Source organism: Nannospalax galili, unplaced genomic scaffold (genome assembly GCF_000622305.1).
Source record: "Nannospalax galili isolate Female #2095 unplaced genomic scaffold, S.galili_v1.0 scaffold229, whole genome shotgun sequence".
Classification (NCBI taxonomy): Eukaryota; Metazoa; Chordata; class Mammalia; order Rodentia; family Spalacidae; genus Nannospalax; species Nannospalax galili.
Window position 1 is genome coordinate 1,911,723 of NW_008360328.1, and position 22,073 is coordinate 1,933,795.

At 39.1% G+C, this 22,073-nt stretch overlaps 1 protein-coding gene across 1 annotated transcript in view; it reads left to right on the plus strand.

Annotated features, from left to right (window-relative positions):
• The window catches only part of Arhgef12 (Rho guanine nucleotide exchange factor 12), a gene marked incomplete in the record, with an annotated part of 157,785 nt that overhangs the window by 99,189 nt on the left and 36,523 nt on the right, over positions 1-22,073 (plus strand). Inside the window, 10 exon segments of the mRNA XM_008826048.3 lie at positions 4,727-4,801; positions 6,750-6,842; positions 10,531-10,641; positions 10,821-10,919; positions 14,626-14,668; positions 14,954-15,059; positions 16,109-16,246; positions 16,836-16,868; positions 17,188-17,302; positions 20,454-20,559. Of these exon segments, the coding sequence (XP_008824270.2) occupies positions 4,727-4,801; positions 6,750-6,842; positions 10,531-10,641; positions 10,821-10,919; positions 14,626-14,668; positions 14,954-15,059; positions 16,109-16,246; positions 16,836-16,868; positions 17,188-17,302; positions 20,454-20,559 (919 nt within the window).

Consider the following 22,073-nt stretch of genomic DNA (forward strand, 5'->3'; position numbering starts at 1 on the left):
CCCCCCCCCCCCAAAAAAAAAAGCTAAACCAGCATTACTTACACAGAGTATCTTATATATACAATGTGATGAGGGAAGTAATTGGAGACTATTTTCTAACTGTGGGCCATAAAATAAAATTAGTAAATTTTTTTTAAAGACAAGCATCAGAAATTATGACTTCTGTTGTGTACACACAGGTGCTAGTGAACAGTGTGATGTTTCTGTCTTATTGAACATTCTAGAAGAAACTGAGAGCTGTGGTCTAAGACATTATTTAGGCCACCTTTTAAGGCTTGGCCTAATGATTCAGTTTTCATGCAAGAAAAATTCGAGAACGTTTTTTTTTGAAAGATGATGATGATGATGATAGGAGCCTCGTGATTGGGTTAAAGGTTATAATGGAAAATTTCAGTTTTGACTCAAGAAAAATTGTAATAGCTAACTGCTCTAGTTAGCTTCTCTACTGCTGTGATAAAAAACACTAACGAAAACCAACTTGGGGAGGAAAGGGTTTATTTGGTTTACAAGCACATTCCATCATCAAGGGACGCCAAGGCAGGAACTCAGGGCAGGAACCTAAAGCACAGACCATGGAAGATGCTGCTTACTGGTTTGCTCCTCTGGCTAGTGCTCAGTCTGCTTTCTTTCTTTTTTAAAAAAAAAATTAATTTCTTTAATTAATTAATTAATTTTTTTGGTGTTTTTGAAACAAAAAGGTCTCCTGTAGCCCCAGCTGGCCTGGAGCTCACTATGTAGACCAGACTGGCCTTGAACTGACAGAGATCTGCGTGCCTCGACTACAGTCATGCACCAGCACACCCGGCTCAATCTATTTTCTTATACAACACAACAACCCGCCCAGGAGTGGCACTGCCCACAGTGGACTTGGCCCTCCCACATCACTCAGCAATCAAGAGAATTCCCCATAGACATGGCCACAGACTAGTCAAATGGAAGCAATTCCCCCAATTGAGGCTCCCTCTTCCCAGGTGTGTCAAGTTGACAACTAAAGCTATCCAGCACACTTTAACATTTAGCAAGCATTATCACATATGCTCAGTTTTTTAAAATCATTTTTTTATCTTAATTCTTAAAGCATCTTTATGAAGTATTGTTAAAGTCACTCTACAAAAGAAAAATCAGGCCAAAGGGAATTCACTGATTTGCCAAACTTAGTCATGCAGTAAGTGATCTACCTCCACATAGCTCCAAAGCACTTATACTCTAAATATAAACAAAGGCACTGAGGCACGAAAGCATAACATTTTTGAAGAGCATGGAAGTTTTAGACCATCCTGGCATGTTAGGATTATGAGTGAAAGGCTAGAGAGAAAATGAAACAGACTTGAGTACAGGTTGTAATGGGTTTCTTCCACATGTCCTGGCAGTGCTTCCTGTAGGAACCCTTCTGCCCATCTGATTTCTGATGTAGTGCTGCTTCTTGGGCTTCAGGAAGCTCCTGGAGAACAGGCAGTGTTATCTTTATCTTCCTGAGTGCAGATGATCAGAACAGGTGATACAGATGAGAAATTTGAATTTTATCTTGTATTTAAAGTGGTGTTACGATAAAACCTGTGCTTCCAAAATAACGGCTTTATAACATGGTATTCATTGGTGAGTATATAATTAGGCATTACAATAAATTAATTCTGACACATAATTGATAAGAATTAGAATAAATGATAAAATGATTGATTGAGTAAGGTATTTAGGCTTTATCATATGTGTAAAAAAGAGGTACCATCAGAAACATGTCCATGTAGAAAACTAATCATAAAAAAGAGAGATAAGAAAAGGGGACTTGTTTGGCATAATAGGAATTTAACAGATGTAGGTTGAATGATTAACTGTTAACCTTTTATTGAATACTGACTTTGTACCAGAGGTTATACTAATACTTTAAGATATTATTATTTTTATTCTCATAATATCTTAAGCAGTATTATCATTTTTTATTTTATGTGTATGAGTGCTATATGCCTGCATGTACATCCATGTCACATAGTGCTGTGCTGTCCTGTGGAGGAGAGAAGAGGGCATCAGATCCCCTGGAACTGGAGTTATGGACAATTGTTGACTAACTTGGTGTTGAGATTTGAGTCCAGGTCTTCTGCAAGAGCAGTCAGTGCTCTTAACCACTGACCCATCTCTTTTTGCCCCCAGTATTACCATTCTATAGGTGAAGAAACTAAGGCCAAATGAATGAATGAATATTGCAGAATTTGTGAGAAATGTTGAAGTTCAGAATAGGATATGTACTGAACACATGACAAACTTGTTTAATTCCCACAAGTGTCTGTTTAAGTATAAAAGCAACTTATGGATTCCCGTGCTCTTTTGAATTATATTGTAAATTTGGAGGTACCAGTCTTTGTTTGAGTTAGACCTTTTGGTTTTCAACCCCTCCCAACATGTATGTATATATATACATACGTGTGTGTATACATGCATGTTCATGTGTGCACCTTTGTGGAGGCCAGAAATCAACACTGGGAGTCTTCCTCTATTGCTTTTCACCTTATTTTTTGAGACAGTCTTTCATTGAATCTGGAACTATCCAGTTGGCTAGGCTGGTCCGACAATAAGGTCCAGGATTCACTTTTATTTTTTCCAGTGCTGAGGGTAGATAAGTGCTGTGCCTAGCTTTTTACATCCTGGGCCAGACTCTGGGGATCCAGATTGAAGTGTTCATGGTTGCATAGCAAGTACTTTACCTACTGAGCCATCTCCCCAGATCTTATCAATTTTATAAAATAATCTCCTGCTGGTGTTTGTGATGTTATTGTTATTTTTTTCAAAACAAAAGAAAAAGCCTGCTCTTGCTCACATTGGTGAAGGCTTAAAAGAATGTTACAAACCAGTTTTCTCAGAAGTGATTTGATCACATGACATCATGTAAAACTCAAGAGCATTTGTCCCTGGAGATGGAATGATGATCCCTGTCACACCTCTTATAATCCAGCCTCACTAGTTGTCAGCATGTGCTCAAACTTGTTTTATTTGTAATTCAAGTTCCCCACATCCAAGACTTCATGTCTTTAATGTACCTTTAAGAGATGAGCTATTTCAAATTATGACATATTATCAAACCTTATAAATTACAAATTAATATTTTCCTAATGTGCAGTTTGATTACCCTAATTGTCTTATAAGGATCTTTTTATACTTTGTTTTATGATGCTGGGGATCAAACCTAGGACCTGGAATACTAGACTGTACCACTGTGCTACATCTCTTCCTAGTTTGTTAATTTGAGTGAGGTTCCAGGAATGATCTTTATACTGCCTTTGGTTGATAAGACATTTTAAGCTTCTGTCCTGTTTCTCCTTCCTTTCCTACCTCTGCATTTTTTGTTTGTTTGTTTTTAAAAAATCAGGTCATAAATAGTTAAACAATCCACTTTCTGATTGTCTTTTCATGGTGTTCCTTTATCTTTATTTCCTGAAAACTAAGAGTTAGTTCTACAGTCTTGATCAGATTAAGGTATGATATTTATTGTTTGACCATAACAGTTCATGGGTAGTGCTTTGTGCCTCTTACTGTATCATACAAGAAGGTGAGTATCTGACTATTTAAGGTGTTCAGATGATACCAGCATGGTTCTTTTCATTATAAAGTCTCATTGGTGTATTACACAGATTTTATACATCCCACTCATGGTCAAAATGTCTGGATCCGTTATTTAATGAGGGGTTTCAAAAGAATGTTTTAATTTTCTCATTCTTTCTATATTTATTAGATGGAATTATTTTAAGGAGAAAAATTTCCCTTCCTAGTTGTTAGGTTAAGGTAAAATTTACTTATATAGGAAATGCAATGTTGTGATACACTGTGGGGCATTGTTTCTACTCACCCCAGAATAGAAAGGGCAGTGACAGACCAAAAAAATAGTTCCACCGAAGACCAGGTTAGTAAACCATGAATTTATTGGATATCTTTACAGAAGCATGGGTGACTCAGGCAGTTGCATCCCTAAAAAGCCTACCCTGGCATAGTTGATGACTCAAGAAAGTGTACTGCTGGAGTCCCCTGCACAATTTGCAAGTAGCTATACCACAAAGAGTTATTACCTGGGTTCCTGCAATTGATGTTGTGCTAGTACACAATCATCACACAGAGGCCCATTACGTTTTGTAATTTCTTCTGAGTTTCCTGAGCCTCCGTGACTATCCTGCTTCCTCTAGGAGGGAGTGTTTCAGTCTGAGAAAATGACTACACACCATGCAGGATATATACTTGTTGATTCTTCTCCGTCCATACTCTTTTAACAGCCTCCAAAGATGACCTGTGAGGGCTGTGTATTTGTAATAATTTTGAACTCATGCATACTAATGTGAGTCATAGATTCTCATAGATTACTAATTTTTGGCTACTGAGAGAAAGGATAGTTTGGTAAGGGAGAGGCTAAGAAGGAAGGATAAAGCTAGAGTTTGAATTGAATGAGTTTGAGATGTGGAATATACCTAATCATAGTTATTGGTAATCTTCAGACCTGAAGATTAGATATTTACTATTTTATTGGTTCTATATTGTCTATTAGTATTAAATGGGAAGGTTGTGAGAGTTCCCAAAGTCAGGAAAAAAGGTAGCAGAGACAGGTATTATATGAAAGATAATTAATTTTAAATATAGATAAGAAGTTTAGAGCTTTCCCCCCTACACATTGATTTTCCTTATCCCCTTTTAGGAGCTTATTGCAGTGAACTAGAGATAAATGTATGTATGTATTCTGTTTTTATATTAGAGTCCTAAAAATAGCCTGAAGGAGAGGATTTACCTAGAAGAAACCCTGGAGAAAACTGAATCGATTCAGGACACTGTAAGTATGAAGTTCATGCAGTGATTGTTGTCTTTGCCTTCTCTTTTTCATTTTGTAACTTTTTAAAAAATATTTTAGTATTTTTATTTTATGTGTATGCGTGTATTGCTTGCATGTAGGTAAGTACACCTGTGTCGTGTCGTGCATTGCCCACGGAAGCAGAAGAGGCTGTTGGATCCCCTGGGACTGGAGTTACGGACAGTTGTTAGCTGCCATGTGGGTGCTGGGATTTGAACCCGGGTCTTCTGCAAGAACAGTGTTCCTAACCGCTGAGCCATCTCTCCAGCCCCCTCACTTTGTAACTTTTAAAAAATATTTTATTTATTTTTATTTTATGTGTATGAGTGTATTGCCTGCATGTCTGTAAGTGCCCCCGTGTTGTGCAATGCCCAGGGATGTCAGAAGAAGGCATCGAATTCCCCTGGAACTGGAGTTATGGATGGTGGTTAGCTGCCATGTGGGCTCTGGGAATCGAACCTGGGTCCTCTGTAAAAGCAGTCAGTGCTCTTAACCTCTGAGCCATCTCTCCAGCTCCACACTTTGTAACTTTTGATGATGGGGAGTAATTACATAATAACATCTGGAAGTGGGTAGTTAGGTTATCCTTTGGCTGCTTTCAGTAATGTTTTAAAATCTTTTGAGTATCAACTTAGAAGTGCAATTGCTGGATTTTACATACTCTCTAATAAGATGTAAAAATTTTATTTAGGGCTGGAGAGATAGCTCAGTGGTTAAGAGTATTTTCTGTTCATCAAGAAGGCCCAGGTTCAATTCTCAGCACCCACATAGTGGTTAACAACTGTCCTTAACTCCAGTTCCAGGGGATTCTTCACCACTTCTAGCCTCCATAACATTGCTTGCACATGATACACTTACATACATGTGGGCATAACACTCAACACATAAAATAAAAATAAATAGAAATGAATATTTTAAAATGTTTGTGCCATGGCATGCATATGGAGGTCAGAGGACATCTTTGTGGAGTTCGTTCTTCCTTCCATCTTTACATGGGTTCTACGGATTGAACTCGGGTAATCAGTCTTATATATAAATGCCTTTACTTACTGAGATATCTCACTAGTCCTGAATTTTACATATTATTAATTGAATGCTTTAGAATTCAGTTTTTATTTTTTAAATAGATTTATTTGAAATTTTATAGTAAAAGATTTAACAGAATTTTGTGATGTTACTGATTATTAGCAATATTTGAATAATCAAAGACATCAACTAAGTTACAAAATTAAAATTTGACCATCATTGCATATAAATTTCTATTGTTCACCTTATTTTTAAACATTACATTTTTGAGGTTAAGTAAAAACAGCAATTTTTAACAGTAGAGGCAGAATTGGGATGGGGCTATAAGTCATTGATCAAGCCCTAGCTGAACATGACCAAGGTCTGCGCTTTGATTCCCAGCAACATAAAAAGCAAAATAAAATAAGCCAATTTTATGTCCTTCTATGACAAGGATAAGTGATAAGATTCATATAACCAGAGGTGTGGTGAGCAAATATTGTTTACTTTTTTCAGGGAAATATTGACACCTCTCCCACCTCTGCTTCAGGAAACAATCAGTGCTCTTGTAGTCATTTTCTGTACTGCATTGATTTGCTACCTTGAAATTCTAAGAACCAATACTTTGAAAATAAAAAGGAAATTTAAAAAATTGCCACTGATGAAATGAGCTGTATATTTGTTTTGTTTTAAATAGGGTCTCACTCTGTAGCCCTGGCTGACCTGGAACTCACTATGTAGGTCAGACTACCCTCAAACTTGTGGCAATCTTCTGCTTCTGCCTCCCAAATGCTGGCGTTATACACACCCCCAAATGTTGGCTACCACACCCAGCAAACCACATTTTTTAATAGTTTTGTTTGGTTTTATTCTACCTCTGCTTTTGACCATCAGATAATTTTTCTATTGCTCTTCTCCTTAATAGGACACCCAAACACTTGTCGGGAGTCCCTCTACCCGTGTAGCACCACATATTATTGGAGCAGAGGATGATGATTTTGGTACGGAACATGAACAGGTAATGGTACTCTCTTTAAAAAAAAAAAAAAGTATTAACTTTCTAAGATGTCTGATTTTTTATAAAAATAAACATTTTTTAGAAGTTAAAATAACACTTCTAAGTATTTCAAGCTACATCCTGAAACCTAAGTATCCCTGGGTTGGTTGTTCATTTTAGCTTTGACCAATAGAAATTACTTTGCAGGCTGCAAGTGGTGGGTAATTCCATTTATATTTGAATATTTCATTTAATTTTGGGAGTGGAATGTTATTGAATATGATTAGTCTTTTTCAAAAACTTTATAAATCCCTATTATCCATTAATGGTAGGAATAGGACTAACTTGATTCTAGTTCTTTTATACTGTGGTCTTGCTAAATTCAATTATTTTTAGGGCCTTTTTATTATTAAAAAGATTTTTGAGGGGTTGGAGGGATGGCTCAGTAGTTGAGAGCACTGGCTGCTCTTTAAGAGGTCCCAGATTTGATTCCTAGCACCCACATGGCAGCTAATAACTGGCCATAACTCCAGTTCTAAGGAATTTCATGCCTTCTTCTGACCTCTGAGGGAATTCTGTGACATGGGTGAACTTATACACATGCAGGCAATACCCTCAAACACATAAAAATAAATGAAAATATTTTTGAGACAATGTTTCATGCAGCCCAAGCTGACTTCAAGCTCCCATGGTAGCTGAGAATGATTTTGAACTTCTTATCCTCCTTCCTCCATCTTTCAAGTCCTAGTTATTTTATTATAGGTGTACACTACCATGCACAACTTCTAGGATAGTTTAAACAGTTTGTGGAGCATCCAGGAGCCAAAAGAATCATGAGTTTGAAGCTTAAATGAGCTGGCTACATAGTGTGACCCTGTCTTAGTTTTTTTTTTTTAAAGTCTGAATTTTTCTACATAACATTCATATTGTCTCTTAAATTTTTTTTAAATTTATTTATTTTATATGTATGCATGTTTTGGCTTCATGTATGTAAGTGCATCTTTGTCATGCTTGCAGAGGACAGAAAAGGGTGTCAGATCCCATGAATCCACAGTTAATAGACAGTTGATACCAGCCATGTGGGTACTGGGAACCAAACCCAGGTCTCTGCAAAACCACTGAGTCATCTCTCCATCCCCCACATTGACTCTTAAGAGAACTTAATTTTTGTTTCATTCTTTTCAATCTATATTATCTTTTATTTCTTGTTCTTGCCTTTATTGTGCTGACTAGGACTTGTAGTATAAGGCCAAGTCAAGAGTTTTAAGGCATTCTTGCTTTATAAAGTTCTCCTCTGGGGGCTGGAGAGATGGCTCACCGGTTAAGAACACTGACTGTTCTTGCAGAAGACCCGGGTTCAAATCCCAGCACCCACATGGCAGCTAAAAACTGTCCGTAACTCCAGTTCCAGGGGATCCGACAGCTTCTTCTGTCCTCCGAGGGCATTGCACGATGCGGGTACACTTACCCACATGCAGGCAATACACACGTACACATAAAATAAAAATAATAAATAAAATATTTAAAGTTCTCCTCTTAGGAGAAAGCATTCAACCTTCATCCTTAAGCATGTTACAGAAAGGTATTTTTGTAAGTGTTCCTGATGAAGCTAGGTTTATTAAGCTAAAGAATATTCCTAACAGGGCTGGAGAGATGACTCAGTGGTTAAGAGCACTGGCTGTTGTTCTTCCAGAGGACTCCAGTTTGGTTCCCAGCACCCATATAGAGGCTAACAACTGTCCGTAACTCCAGTTCATTGAGATCCAACACCCTCTGCTGGCTTCCATGGGCAACAGGCACACAAAACATTTATGCACATGAAATAATAAATAAAATCTCTCTTTTTTTGAACTCTTTATTTTTGTTTTATGCATATGAGTGTCTTGCCTGCATGTTTGTGTGTAAGTTCATGCAGTGCCTGCAGTGGGTGGGAGAGGGTGTCATGTCCTTGGGAACTAGAGTTATGGATAGTTGTTAGCTTCCATGTGGGTGTTAGGAACTGAACCCAGGTCCTCAGCAAGAACAGTCAGTGCTCCTAATTGCTAAGCCATCTCTCTGGCCCCCAAATTAAAAAAACAAACAAAAAAACAATATTCCTAACATTTTGAGAGGTTGCTTTTTTTTTCTATTTAAAAAAAATCTTGACTAGATGTTGAATGACTTGAGATAACTGAATGATTTTTCTGAATCTTTTAATAAGGCAGATTACATTTATTAGTACGAACTGGGCTTGCATTACTAGAATGAATCCTAACCATTTTATTTTATTTTATTTTTTATTTAAACAGTTCATTTATTGTGTGTGTGTGTGCATGCACACACATGTGCTCATGCTAGTGTGTATATGTATGTGCATGAGTGTGTGCATGCCACTGCATGTATGTAGATCAAAGGATAACTTGTTGAGGGTTTGATTTTCTCCTTCCACCTTGTTTTGAAGCAGGGTCTCTCTTAGTGTTTGTGATGTTGTGCTGTGTGTGCAGTTTATGGCCAATTTTCCTGGTTCTGCCTCTCATCTGGCCATAGGAGTGCTGGAATTGCAGGTGCATGCTACCACATCTGGCTTTCTACATGGGTTCTGGTGGTGGAACTCAGTGATTATCAGCACATTGACCCACTAAGCCATCTGCCCTGTCCCTTAATTTTTGTTGTCGTTGTTGTTGGTTGTTTGTTCAAGACAAGCTCTCCCTGAAATCCCACCAGGCCTGTAACTTTCTATGTAGACCAGGCTGGCCCACATCAAGATCCCGCCTGCCTCTGCCTGTGTCCAGAGTGCTGTGATTAAAGGCATGTACTACCATGCTAGCCTATTTTCGTTTTTAAATTTTTTTTTTTTTTTTGACAGAGTTTCTCTGTGTCTTCCATGCTGGCCTGAAACCTGTAACATTTCTTCTGCTTTGCTCTCCTGAGTGCTGGGATTACATATATGAACCTCTGGCTTTCTTTTTTATATTGTTAGATTCTATATGCTTTTGTTTTACTGAAAAGTTTTGCATCAGTGTTCATAAGATGTATTGGTATATAGCTCTCTTTTTGTGGTATCTTTGTTTTGATAATTGAGGTAATGTGGCCTTTAGGATGATTGAGGAAGTGACTTCCTATTTTCTGGCAAATACCATGCAGGCAATACTTTAGTATTGTTTAGTTTTCTACTTTATCTAAATGCGAAAAATTATCTAGAAATTATAATGCTGGTTTACCTCATGTTTGTTACTGTTGCCTACACATTCACAGTACTTGGGGATTATACAACTATTCTAGGACTTGTCTTAAAATCACACAGCTCCAATTTCCACTGCCGTTTCTACAGTCAGCTCAAAGGAAAAGAAATAAACAAAGCAAAACAGCTGTTTCATTATTAAACAAAAATCCCTCCTACATTTTTATAAATAACATGGGGGGAGGGGGAGAGAGAGAGAGAGAGAGAGAGAGAGAGAGAGAGAGAGAGAGAGAGAGAATATGAATATACCCTTCAAAGCACCCTCCAGTTTTCTACTTCCTCCAACTAGGTCCCACTTCCTAAAGTTCCACCAGTTCTTAGCAGCACATCCGGTTGGGAACTAAGCCTTTATAAAACACCATGATCCTTTGAGGGGCATTCAAAATATAGGAGTTCAAAGTGAAATCTGGATAGCTATTGAATTGAACTTATACTGCATTTGGTATTTATATGTCAAAGTTACTGATGCATATTTATTTCTTCCTCCAGATCAATGGGCAGTGCAGCTGTTTCCAGAGCATTGAACTACTAAAGTCTCGCCCTGCCCACTTGGCTGTTTTTTTACACCATGTAGTTTCACAATTTGACCCTGCAACATTGGTAATATATTTTACAGTTTACTTGATTCAGCATCTCCCTATTGGAGAACTTTTCCTATGTATAAAATAAGTAGGTTTCTAAATGTATAAGGATAGATATGAAAGATACTTAAAATGTTATTATTGCTTTTTAAAATATATTTTGTTTCACTTTGTCTCCCATTTCTTTCTCCATGACAGCTCTGTTACCTCTATTCAGACCTGTATAAACAGACTAATTCCAAGGAAACTCGCCGTGTCTTCCTTGAGTTTCATCAGTTCTTCCTGGATCGATCTGCTGTAAGTTGCCAAATTCATACTGTAATTTTTCTTTTAGCACCTTCATTGCCTTTATTGACCTTTGATTTCTAATCTTCCCAACTATATTTATCATGTTTTTGAACATCTGTATTCTGTCTCAGCTCTTAACTACTCTTCACTGGCTTAAATTATGTAAATGCAGATCCTCATGCTTTTCTAAGGAGCACTTTTACGACTGATCCAAGCTTAATCCCCCCCCATCCCTCCCCCCCACGGCGCCTTTTTTTTCCAAATGGTTTCTGGCTGACCATGAGCTCTGTATATAGCTGAGGGTGACTTTGAACTCCTAATTTTCCTACCTCTGCCTTCTCAGTGCTGGGATTAAAGGCATTAAAAGATTAAAGGCTACCACACCTGATTTTAAGAGGTGCCAGAGTAACACCCATGGCCTCATGCATGCAGCATGCACTTTGTCAACTGAGCCACATGCCCAGCCCTTGCCATTTCACATTTGTAGTTCTCTTAGATGACTACTTCAGACCCTCTCCTAAAATCGCCATCATTTCCTTCCTGTCCTTTTCTCAGTTGAAGACCTTGCTGTTGTTTATTTTCTCTTTATTTACTTGTGTGGGTACCAGTGGAGGCCAGAAGAGGTGTCAGATCCCTTGGAACTAGAGTTACAGGCGATTGTGAGCAGCCCAACCTGGGTGCTAGGAACTGAACTTGAGTTCTCTGGAAGAACAAATAGTACTCTTAACTAGTGCCCCATCTCTCCAGCCCTGACCTTGCTGGTTTTCTGGAAAAATTTAAAGTATAGAGAAAGGAATTAATACCAGATAGATCACCTACCTTCATCATGTTGTGTACCCTGCCCTTTCTTTTGAACTTCAAACTAAGTCAAAACTTTGTATTTTGCTGCTTATGATCTATATCGATATTAAATTATAAGACTATATTAATGTGTTAATTTTTTTATATGGCATGTCATAATTATTTCATCTACAGCCATATATGCAAGTTTACATTCATTTATTTAGTGTGTGGTGCTGGGAATTAAATCCATGTCTTGTGTGTACATAGGCAAGCATTCGATTATTGAGCTATATCCCCACCCCCATATATAATATTTTTCTTTTTGAGACAAGGTCTCACTATGCAGCCCTAGCTGGCCTGGAACTGGCTATGTAGACCAGACTGGCCTCTTACTCACAGGGATCTGCCTGCCTCTGCCTCCTGAGTGCTGGAATTAGAGTCATGCACCACCATGCCCTGCCATACATATACTTTTTTTGCGCTTGTGCTAGAAATGTCTTTCTTTTCCTTTCTTTTCTGTTTGTTTCTTTTCCTTGAAAAAGTTCTCACTATGTAGCCCAGGCAGGGATTGTCCCATCTCTTGACTCCCAGGTGTTGGAATTATAGACATGCATTAACATGCCTTGTCTTTTTTTTTTTTTTTTTTTTTTTTTTGTCTTTTTGAGACAGGGTCTCCCTGTAGCCCCAGCTGTCCTGGAACTCACTATGTAGACCAGGCTGGCCTTGAGCTCACAAAGATCCACCTGCCTCTGCCTCCCAAGTGCTGGGATTAAAGGCATGCACGCCACCACGCCCAGCGTCATTTGTTTTTTTTTTAATATTTTATTTTTTAGTTACTTTTATGTGTTTGAGTGTATTGTCTGCATGTGTGTAAGTGCACCCATGTCATGCAATGTCCACGGAGGTCAGAAGAAAGTGTTGGATTCCCCTGGAACTAGAGTTACGGATGGTTGTTAGCTGCCATGTGTGCTGGGAATTGAACCCAGGTCTTCTGTAAGAGCAGCCAGTGCTCTTAACTGTTGAGCCGCCTCTCCAGCCCCAACATGCCTTGTCATTTCACCCTTGTAAATGAAAATAAGAGACTGGCAAGAACTCACTAGATAAAGTGCTTGCTATGAAAGCATGAGTGAGAGTACCCGAGTTGGATTTTGACACTCGTAAAAAGCCAAGCGTGGTTGCACACTGTTCTAGTTTGTTTTCAATTGCTGTGATAAAACATCCTGGCCAATAATGCCAACTTGGGGAGGAAAGGGTGTATTTGGCTTACATCTCCTAGGTCACAGTTCCATCACTGAAGGAGCACAAGGTAGGAACCCAGGGCAGGAACCTGGAGGCAGGAGCTGAAGCACAAGCAATGGAGGAATGCTGCTTACTGGCTTGCTCCCCTTACCCATGCTCAGCCTGATTTCTTCTACAAATACAGAACAACTTGCCCAGGGGTGGCAGTGCCCACAGTGCGCTGGGCCCATCTACGTCACTCAAAAATCAAGAAACTATCCCATAGACATGGCCACAGGCCAGTCCAGTGGAATAAATTCACCAATTGAGGCTTCCTCTTCCCAGGTGTGTCAAGTTGACAACTAAAGCTATCCAGCACATGATCATTTGTAATCCTAGTCCTGGAAGGACAGAAATGGAGATAGGATGATCCCAAGGGCTTCCTGGTCACCCAGTCCAGGGGAATCAGCAAGCACCAAGTTCAATGAAAGGCCCTCTCTCAAAAAATAAGGTAGAGAGTGATTGAGGGAGCCACCTCACATTGACCTCTGGCCTGCATGCATGGACAAGTACCCTCACATACATGTGCAATATACCACACATAAATAATGTAAAAGATCTTAAAATTTTTTTTGTAGTGACTTTAAATTTAAATTGTTGGGCTGGAGAGATGGCTCAGCAGTTAAGAACACTGATGGGTCTTGCAGAAGACCCGGGTTCGAATCCTAGTACCCACATGGCAGCTAACAACTGTCCGTAACTCCAGTTCCAGGGGATCCAACAGCCTCTTCTCTGCTGGCATTGCACAACATGGGTTCACTTACCTACATGTAGGCAGTACACAAAAATACATAAAATTAAAAAAAAATTTAGTTGTCAGATCTCTGTAGGAATTGTTGAAGTTCAGGAAGTAGATGACTTTAGGTACATAGGAGAGTAATAAGCATGGCAATATTTCCTTTGAATACAGAATAATACGATTTTCTGTCAAAATGTTAGGTGAAAACCAAAATCTACATTTTTATGGGAGGTATTCTAACTGGAAAGAAGTAAATTCTAAGCCCCTTTAGTTTTATAGCAGGAACTACGTGCTATAGTTACGTGACAGCCAGTTCTTTCTCATTGGGAGTATAACTACTGAGAGTTTTTAAATTTACATAAGAAAATAATTGAAAATAGCATTGTCTTCTAAATGAGAATTTAAAATTCAGACATGAAAGTCATTCTTAACACTAAGTCCATTTTCCTCTGTGATAATATGAGTAGTTTAGGTTTTACATGTATTAATTCTAATAACAAAAAACAATTGTATTGATCATTGTCAGTATATTCATGAAGAACAATACCTGATGAAAACAGTTTATTATGTTTAAACAGTAAAGTATTCCAGGGCTATGAAATTTAGATGAGAAAACAGGCTTGCACCGTAAAATGTGCTTGTAAGAATAGATTTCCAGGCCAAGCGTGGTGATGCATGCCTTTAATCTCAGCACTTTGGAGGCAGATGCAGGCAGATCTCTTTTAGTTCAAGGCCAGCCTGGTCTACATAGTGAGTTCCAGGCCAGCTGGGCCTATAGGGAGACCCTGTCTCAAAAAAGCCAATAAATAAATTAAAAAACAAAAAATAAGATTTCTAAGCTGTATCCTTTGGCTTTATGCAAGTTCTTATGTGTATCCCCAAAAGTCTCTAATGCTGTTCTAACTTTTGTTTTAGCACCTGAAAGTTTCCGTTCCTGATGAAATATCTGTAGATCTAGGTAAGTTTGGAGCACCAGGATCCAGAGAATTCCATTCCATAGAAATGAAGCTCACTTGGGTTTTGACATTTTATATATTAGACTGTTTTAATCACCTGAATCACAGCAGGAAGAGTCTGCATTACATTTAAGAAGAGTTGAAATCCGAATTCTAACATGAAATGCATCAACTAAACTAAATAATTTCTCTTTGGTGTATTCCAAATTAAATTTGTATGAAGTAGTGTTGGCTATATGTTTCATAGAACATATCTTTAGATCAAATAATTCCTTTTCTTTGTGCAGAAAAAAGAAGACCTGAGCTTATTCCTGAGGATCTGCATCGCCACTATATCCAAACTATGCAAGAAAGAGTCCACCCAGAAGTTCAGAGGCACTTGGAGGATTTTCGGTAAGTTTGATGTTAGATAAAATTTGACATGCTCATCTGAGTTCTTTTATTTTTTAAATATAAAACAGTTATATATTAAATATTTCACTCATCGCTAGGTAAACCATATGTTCTTTTTTTTGCTGTTAAAAATAATGGGACAACAACATGTTGTGACACATGCCTTTAACCCCAGGTTTTGGGAAGCAGGGGCAGGAGGATCTTTGTGAGATCAAGGCCAACCTGATTTACCTAATGAGAGTTCCAGGCCAGCTACAGGGAGACTTGTGGGGGTCGGTGGAAGAGATCTGAAGTCAAAAAGGGTAAAGGGTTAGAGGAGAACTAACAGTCCATAGTCCCCATTCATGTACTTACAGGTTGTGATCTCAGTGCTGTCCTCTAAATATGTCCCTTTAAAAATGTGTCTTTTGGGGCTGGAGGGATGGATCAGTGGTTAAGAGCACTGACTACTCTTGCAGAAGGCCTGGATTTGATTCTCAGCACTCACATGTTAGCTAACAACTGTCTGAAACTCCAGTTCCAGGGGAATCTGATGCCCTCTTCTGACCTAATGGTTACTGCATGACACAGGTGTACTTACATACATGCAGGCAATACACTTGTACATATAAAATAAAAATAATAAAATTTTTAAAAATGTGTCTTTTGCCAGGTGTGATGGCGCATGCCTTTAAAATCCCAGCACTTGGGAGGCAGAGGCAGGTGGATCTCTGTGAGTTCAAGACCAGCCTGGTCTTCATAGTGAGTTCAAGGCCAGCCAGGGCTACATAGTGATACCCTGTCTCAAACAGTTTATCTCAAGCTCCCCACCCAAAAAGAAAAGAAAAGAAAAATGTTTTTTGCATTGATCCCCGCTAGAATTTTTTTTTCTCTAGTATCCCAAACTGATTAAGCCCCTAAGTAGAAAACTGTGATAGTTTCCCTGTTTCTGAAAACTTATACCTAAGAATGTCAAAACATTTAGAGGGAGATGGTTTGCCCTGTGCTATCTGGGATCCAAGGCATTGCACCACAGCACAATCTGAGATTGTTTTCCCTAATCCTTTTAGACAGAAACGTAGCATGGGACTGACATTGGCTGAAAGTGAGCTGACTAAACTTGATGCAGAGAGAGACAAGGACCGGGTAACTTTGGAGAAGGAGCGGGCATGTGCAGAACAGATTGTTACCAAAATTGAAGAAGTATTGTAAGTAATAGAGGTGCATGCAGAAATGCTAATTTTGCTTGAAGTACTACTTTGTACAAATTTAAAAGGCTGTATATTAGATTGTATATCTAGAGCTATTTATTTTGTCATAAAACTGAGGAAACTAGAACTTTTTCTTGATATTTAAAAGTTCTTGTCTTCCTTTTTCTGAAAGTTGGTAAATGAATAACTCCTGAATTACTTGTAATCAGTGATCAAAATCAGGTGAATACTTTCACTGGTTTCAATTTATAAGCTTTGGAAATACTTCTGTAAACTGCACAATTAACAGCATGACTGGGAAATGGTGTGGGTCCTTTGGGGATTAAAGTTCTTGTACTATTTTACTCTAAATGATAGATGAAACTATTTTAAAGCATTTAGTTCCAATATGTTTTTCAGGAATCTGAATTTCATAGCTAATCTTGAATAAACTTGTATGTGTCCTTTATATTTTTTCTGTTTTTATTTTTTGGTGGTACTGGGGATTTAACTCAGGGTCTTGTACCATGGTAGGCAAGCACTCTACCACTAAATTGTTTATCAGCTCCAAACTTACATATTTCATTTAAAAATATTTTCATTTTAGGATAACTGCTCAGGCTGTAGAAGAAGAAAAGAGGTAATGCAATGTGCCCCCCCACACACTAGAATTTTTTGAAAAACAAGTTAACTTTTCTCCTATCAGCTCTAAATGGCAATTTATTTCTTTTAATTTCAAATGTATACTATAAGCTCCCTCTAGTGGCCTGTATTTTATTTGACTAATATTCTCGTGTCCTGTGAATAGAATCCATTTCTATGTGCAGTGAATAGATAGTTCTTTATTTTTTTCACCTTGATTAGTTTCCAACATTAGTATTTGGGAAATTATTTGATGTCTTTATTCTCACCATCCTTCCCATCCTAGAACTCTTAGTTACTCAATCATTTCTCCTCAGTTCCACAATGCAGTATGTTATTCTCATGTATATGAAGCATTTGGGGGTAAAAGTGAAAGAACCTCGAAACTTGGAGCACAAGCGGGGTCGGATTGGATTCCTTCCAAAAATCAAGGTAAGACTGGAATAGTAACAGTGGACAGGTCTCAGTGCTTCTTCATATTGTCAGTATTTACCAAGCCAGCACAGTAGCACTTGGCATAATAGTATTAGATATGGTCTTTCTTGTCAAGAAACTGAAAATCCAGTGATAAATCTGCACATTAGAGCTTATTATTAGATAATATGAAAATAGTAATTTATGCATATCACCATCTACAACTCAGTGACTTTTGTTTTTGTGTGCCTGGCTCAGTTGGTAATTATTTGGCTGTATTTAATGTTTGTGAGATTCTAAAGTTATGAAGGTCAGGATGTTCCTCATTATTATGTCTTCAGTTTTTAGCATGTTACCTTCATATATTAAGAAAATATTGAATGAATGAGTGAATGATCTAGAACACTCTCTTGCAAATATGTAAAATTTTGTCAATAAACTTTTCAAAAAGTATTATTTCTGGACTGGAGAGATGGTTCAGCTGTTAAGAGCACTGGCTGCTCTTGCAGAGGACATGGGTTTGGTTCTTAGCACCTACATGACAACAAACAACTGTCCATAACTGCATTTCCAGGGGATCCTCCTCAGACAGTGCATACACAGGTACACTTACATACATTCAGGCAAAACACTCATACACACAAGAAAATAAAAAATAAATTCTAAATTTTGAAACAATGTTTATTGAATTTTTATGTATTTCATACAGAACTTCTTAATTATCTTTATACCCTCTTCCCCATTGGCACCTCCCATAGCCCCCCGACACACACATTCACACTGGAATTCATGCATTCTGTCATTTATGTTAACGTCTATGAGTCAAGTTAGTGTCACCAGAAGTCCCTCAGTGCAAGTTTATCCACTGAGGTTTAGTCAGTCTATCTAGAGTCCCTCCCTTTAAGAAGATCAGCATTCCCTCACTCAGCAGTAATTAGTTGCCAGTAGTTCTTCAACTAAGATTGGGGCCTGCTGCCCATTTCCACAGTTCTGTGTTGGGTTTTTGACTGCTTGAGTTTGCATGGGTCTTGTGCATGCTGTCACTGTTGCTGTAGGTTCATATGAGGAAGGTCCCAGGAGCCTGTAGGACTCTATTTCCATATGATCATGCACCTCCTCCCTGGCTCTTACAGTCTTTCCACCCCCTCTTCCACAGTGGTCCCCGAGCCCTGGGTGGGTGGAATTTAATATAGGAGTCCTGTCCAAGAACACACACTTTTAGACTCTTATTCCCTATGCTTTAGCCATTTGTGACCTTTTGTGTTCCTGACCCTCTGTTGCATGCTAGAGCTTCATTGATGAGGGCTGAGAGATGCGTTAGTGTTCTTCCTTCCCCTTGTTCTACGTTCTGTGAGTCTTGGGTGTAGAGGTTGCATCCTAGGTGTGCCACTTAGGCTTGGGCAGTTCATAATCTCTGAGTGTGACCAGTTGTGGAACTCTGTAATAATCCGTTGCAAAAGAAGCTTCTGTGATGAATGGTAACTGGGATACTTGTTTGTAAATATAAGGATCCATGTTTTGCACATAGTAAGATGTTACATTTGTCTAGGGATGTGACAGCCTTGGGTTTTTCTCTAAGATCTATGTTTATAGTACCACACATAAGTTTTCTCCCATTGAGTGGCCTTTAAGTTCAAATAGATAGCTGTTGATTACCCCCAAGATAAAAGTGCCACTACTGCACCAATGTCCTTTGCTGTGCTGGCCATTGATGTGGTTTTTAGACCTTGAAGCTGGGGTTGGATAATCAACTGATATTCTCCCTTAACAGCTTGGGTAGTGCTCTCCAAAACTATGAGAGCTAACTTTCAGGGAATATGGCTTCCAGGTCAGTTCCAGCTCCATTTCTCCAAATCCTGTGTCCAAAGTATACCCTGTCTTTAGCAATAGGGTCCTACCTTCAAGTTCTGGGAGACGTTCAAGGGGTGGACAGTAGCCTGTATAATTTTGGGAGTCTCTTGGACTACCCTTGTGAACAATTTGATGGGAGGTTTCTCCTGCCTGGCACTGTTTCTTGTTATGTAGCCTTCAGCTATATACGTGGACTCATGTAGAGATGTTGTATGTGTAATTTTTCAGTAGGTTTTTAGACTAATAAAGTTCCCTCTGTTTTTTTAGACTGGCTAGGCATTATTTATGTCTCCTTTCTCTCTCCCTGTCTAACTGCCCTAAAAAGTATCATTTCTATTGTAAAGACATCTTGAAAGCTGTGAGTGGTACAGGCCTATAATCCTAGAACTGCAAGGTGAGAGCAGGAGGATCAGTAATTCAAGGTTACCCTGGCTCTGTAGTAGATTTAAGGCCAGCTGGGACTACACATGATACTGTATCAAAAAAGGGCAGGGGGGAGGGGCTGGAGAGATGGCTCAGCAGGTTAAGAACACTGGCTATTCTAGCAGAAGACATGGGTTCAAATCCCAGCACCCACATGGCAGCTAACAACTGTCCATAACTGCAGTTCCAGGGGGATCTGACAACCTCTTCTGTCCTCCACTGGCATTGCACAACATGGGTGCACTTACCTACATACAGGCAATACACATATACACATAAAGATAAAAATAAAATTTTTAAAAATTTTTTAAAAATCAATAATAGCCAGGTGTGGTGGTGCACGCCTTTAATCCCAGCACTTGGGAGGCAGAATTTATATGTAGTAAATGTTTTTATGCTATTGTTACCTTAATATTGAAGTCTTTTCTGAGAGTTTTGTACAGTGAGTTCTGTGTGCTTTACAAATATTTGTTAAAAAATCAATAATAATAGGGACTAGAGAGATGATTCAGTAGTTAAGAGCGCTTGCTGCTTTTCCATATACTACCTACATCAGGCAGTTCACAACTATGTGTAACTCCAACTCCAAGGGATCTTACACTCTCTTCTGGTCTCTGCTGGCACTACATTTAGGTGCGCCCAGAGAGAGGCCTGTGGGAGGGCACACACATACACATAATTAAAAATAAAATTATTTTAAAAAATTTTTTTGGTTTGAAGTTCACAGTGGTTTGCCAACCTTCAGCGAGTGCTATGTATATGTGCACACATGTGCTTTCGTTTCTATTTAACTAATTTCTTTCAAATAACCATTACAATTGCATCGCTGCATTTGAAAACAATAAAAAACTTACCAGGTTTATCTTATCTCATTTTAATCATACCCCAACTTCAGCAAAGTATGAAGAAAGATAGAGAAGGCGATGAAAAAGGGAAGCGAAGAGGATTCCCAAGCATTCTGGGACCCCCACGGAGACCAAGCCGCCATGACAACAGTGCAAGTATGTTGAACTTAGAAATGTTGCTCCATTCCACCTTCACCTAGAAGCTTGTTTGGCTAGGATGAATTGTTAAGGAAACTGCTCTGGAGTGGATAGTGCTGAACCTCTAGTGTGCCTTGCTTCCTTCTCTCCATTCCTCTTTCTGAACTAAGTACCCCTGTGTTGCTATATAATTGTCATAAAATCTTTGTTAATGGCAGTGTTCTGTCACATGCCTTTCACTACCTCTGATTTCATATGTGTTGCTATTACTACCTCTGATTTTATAGGCATTAAAATTCTGTTTGCTAAATTTTATAAAGTGTTAGGCTGGGGTATAATTGGTAAACTTACTAGAGGATGTGAGTTCAATACCAGAACCCTCACTGAATGGGGAAAAAAGCCCAATATGGTGTTATGAAATTGGTTTTGTTTTGTTTTGTTTTGTGTTTGGTCTTTTTGAGACAGACTCTTCCTGTAGCCCCAGCTGTCCTGGAACTCACTATGTAGACCAGGCTGGCCTTGAACTCACAGAGATCCTCCTGCCTCTGCCTCTCAGTGCTAGGATTAAAGGAGTGTGTTTTGTCTTTTTGAGACAGGGTCTCCCTGTAGTCTCAGCTGTCCTGGAACTCCCTATGTAGACCAGACTGGCCCTGAACTCACAGAGATCCGCCTGCCTCTGCCTCCCAAGTGCTGGGACCACAGGTGTGTGCTACCACGCCCGGCCTGTGTCATGAAATTGTAATCCTAGGGCTGGGTGTGGTGGCACATGCCTTTAATCCCAGCACTGAGGAGGCAGAGGCAGGCGGGTCTCTGTGAGTTCAAGGCCAGTCTGGTCTACATAGTGAGTTCCAGGACAGCTGGAGCTAAATATAGGGAGACCCTGTCTCAAAAAGACCAAAGAAAAAAAAAGAAATTGTAATCCCAGTACTGGGGAGGCAGAAGCAGGTGAGCACCTAGCCTGCTAGTCTGGCCTACCTACTGCGTTCCAGGCTAACTAGAAACCCTACCTCAAAAAGCAAGGTGGGCGATGACTGAGGAATGGGAATAGCACCTAAGGTTGTCTTCTATCTTCTCTTCTGACCTCCACACATTCACACCTGCACACACATGAATGAACATAAACACAACCAAAAGTCGTCATAGATCTTTCCACCACACTTTGTTTAATCTCTTTGTATATATTGTCATGTTCTCTCTCCATGCTTCTACAATTTCCATCTGTGCTTTGTTTTCTGTTATCTTGCTACCTCTGCCCTCAGTGGGGAGAGATCAGCCCACTAAAAAGGCCTGTGGCAGAAGCAGAAATAGTGGTAATATGTCACGCTTCTCAGACGGTACCACACTTGCAAATATTGGTGTGCTGGGGTGAGAGTGTAGTGGAGGTGATGCTGTGCCCCCAACCCATGAGGAACCCTTATGCAGATGCCAGTAGTGCAGGTTGGGAAACTGAGACATGTAGAGGAAGAGAAAGGAAAGGAAATGGAGAATTCATGGTTTTTGGTTGACTGTGACTTCGTGGGATGCAGAAAGAG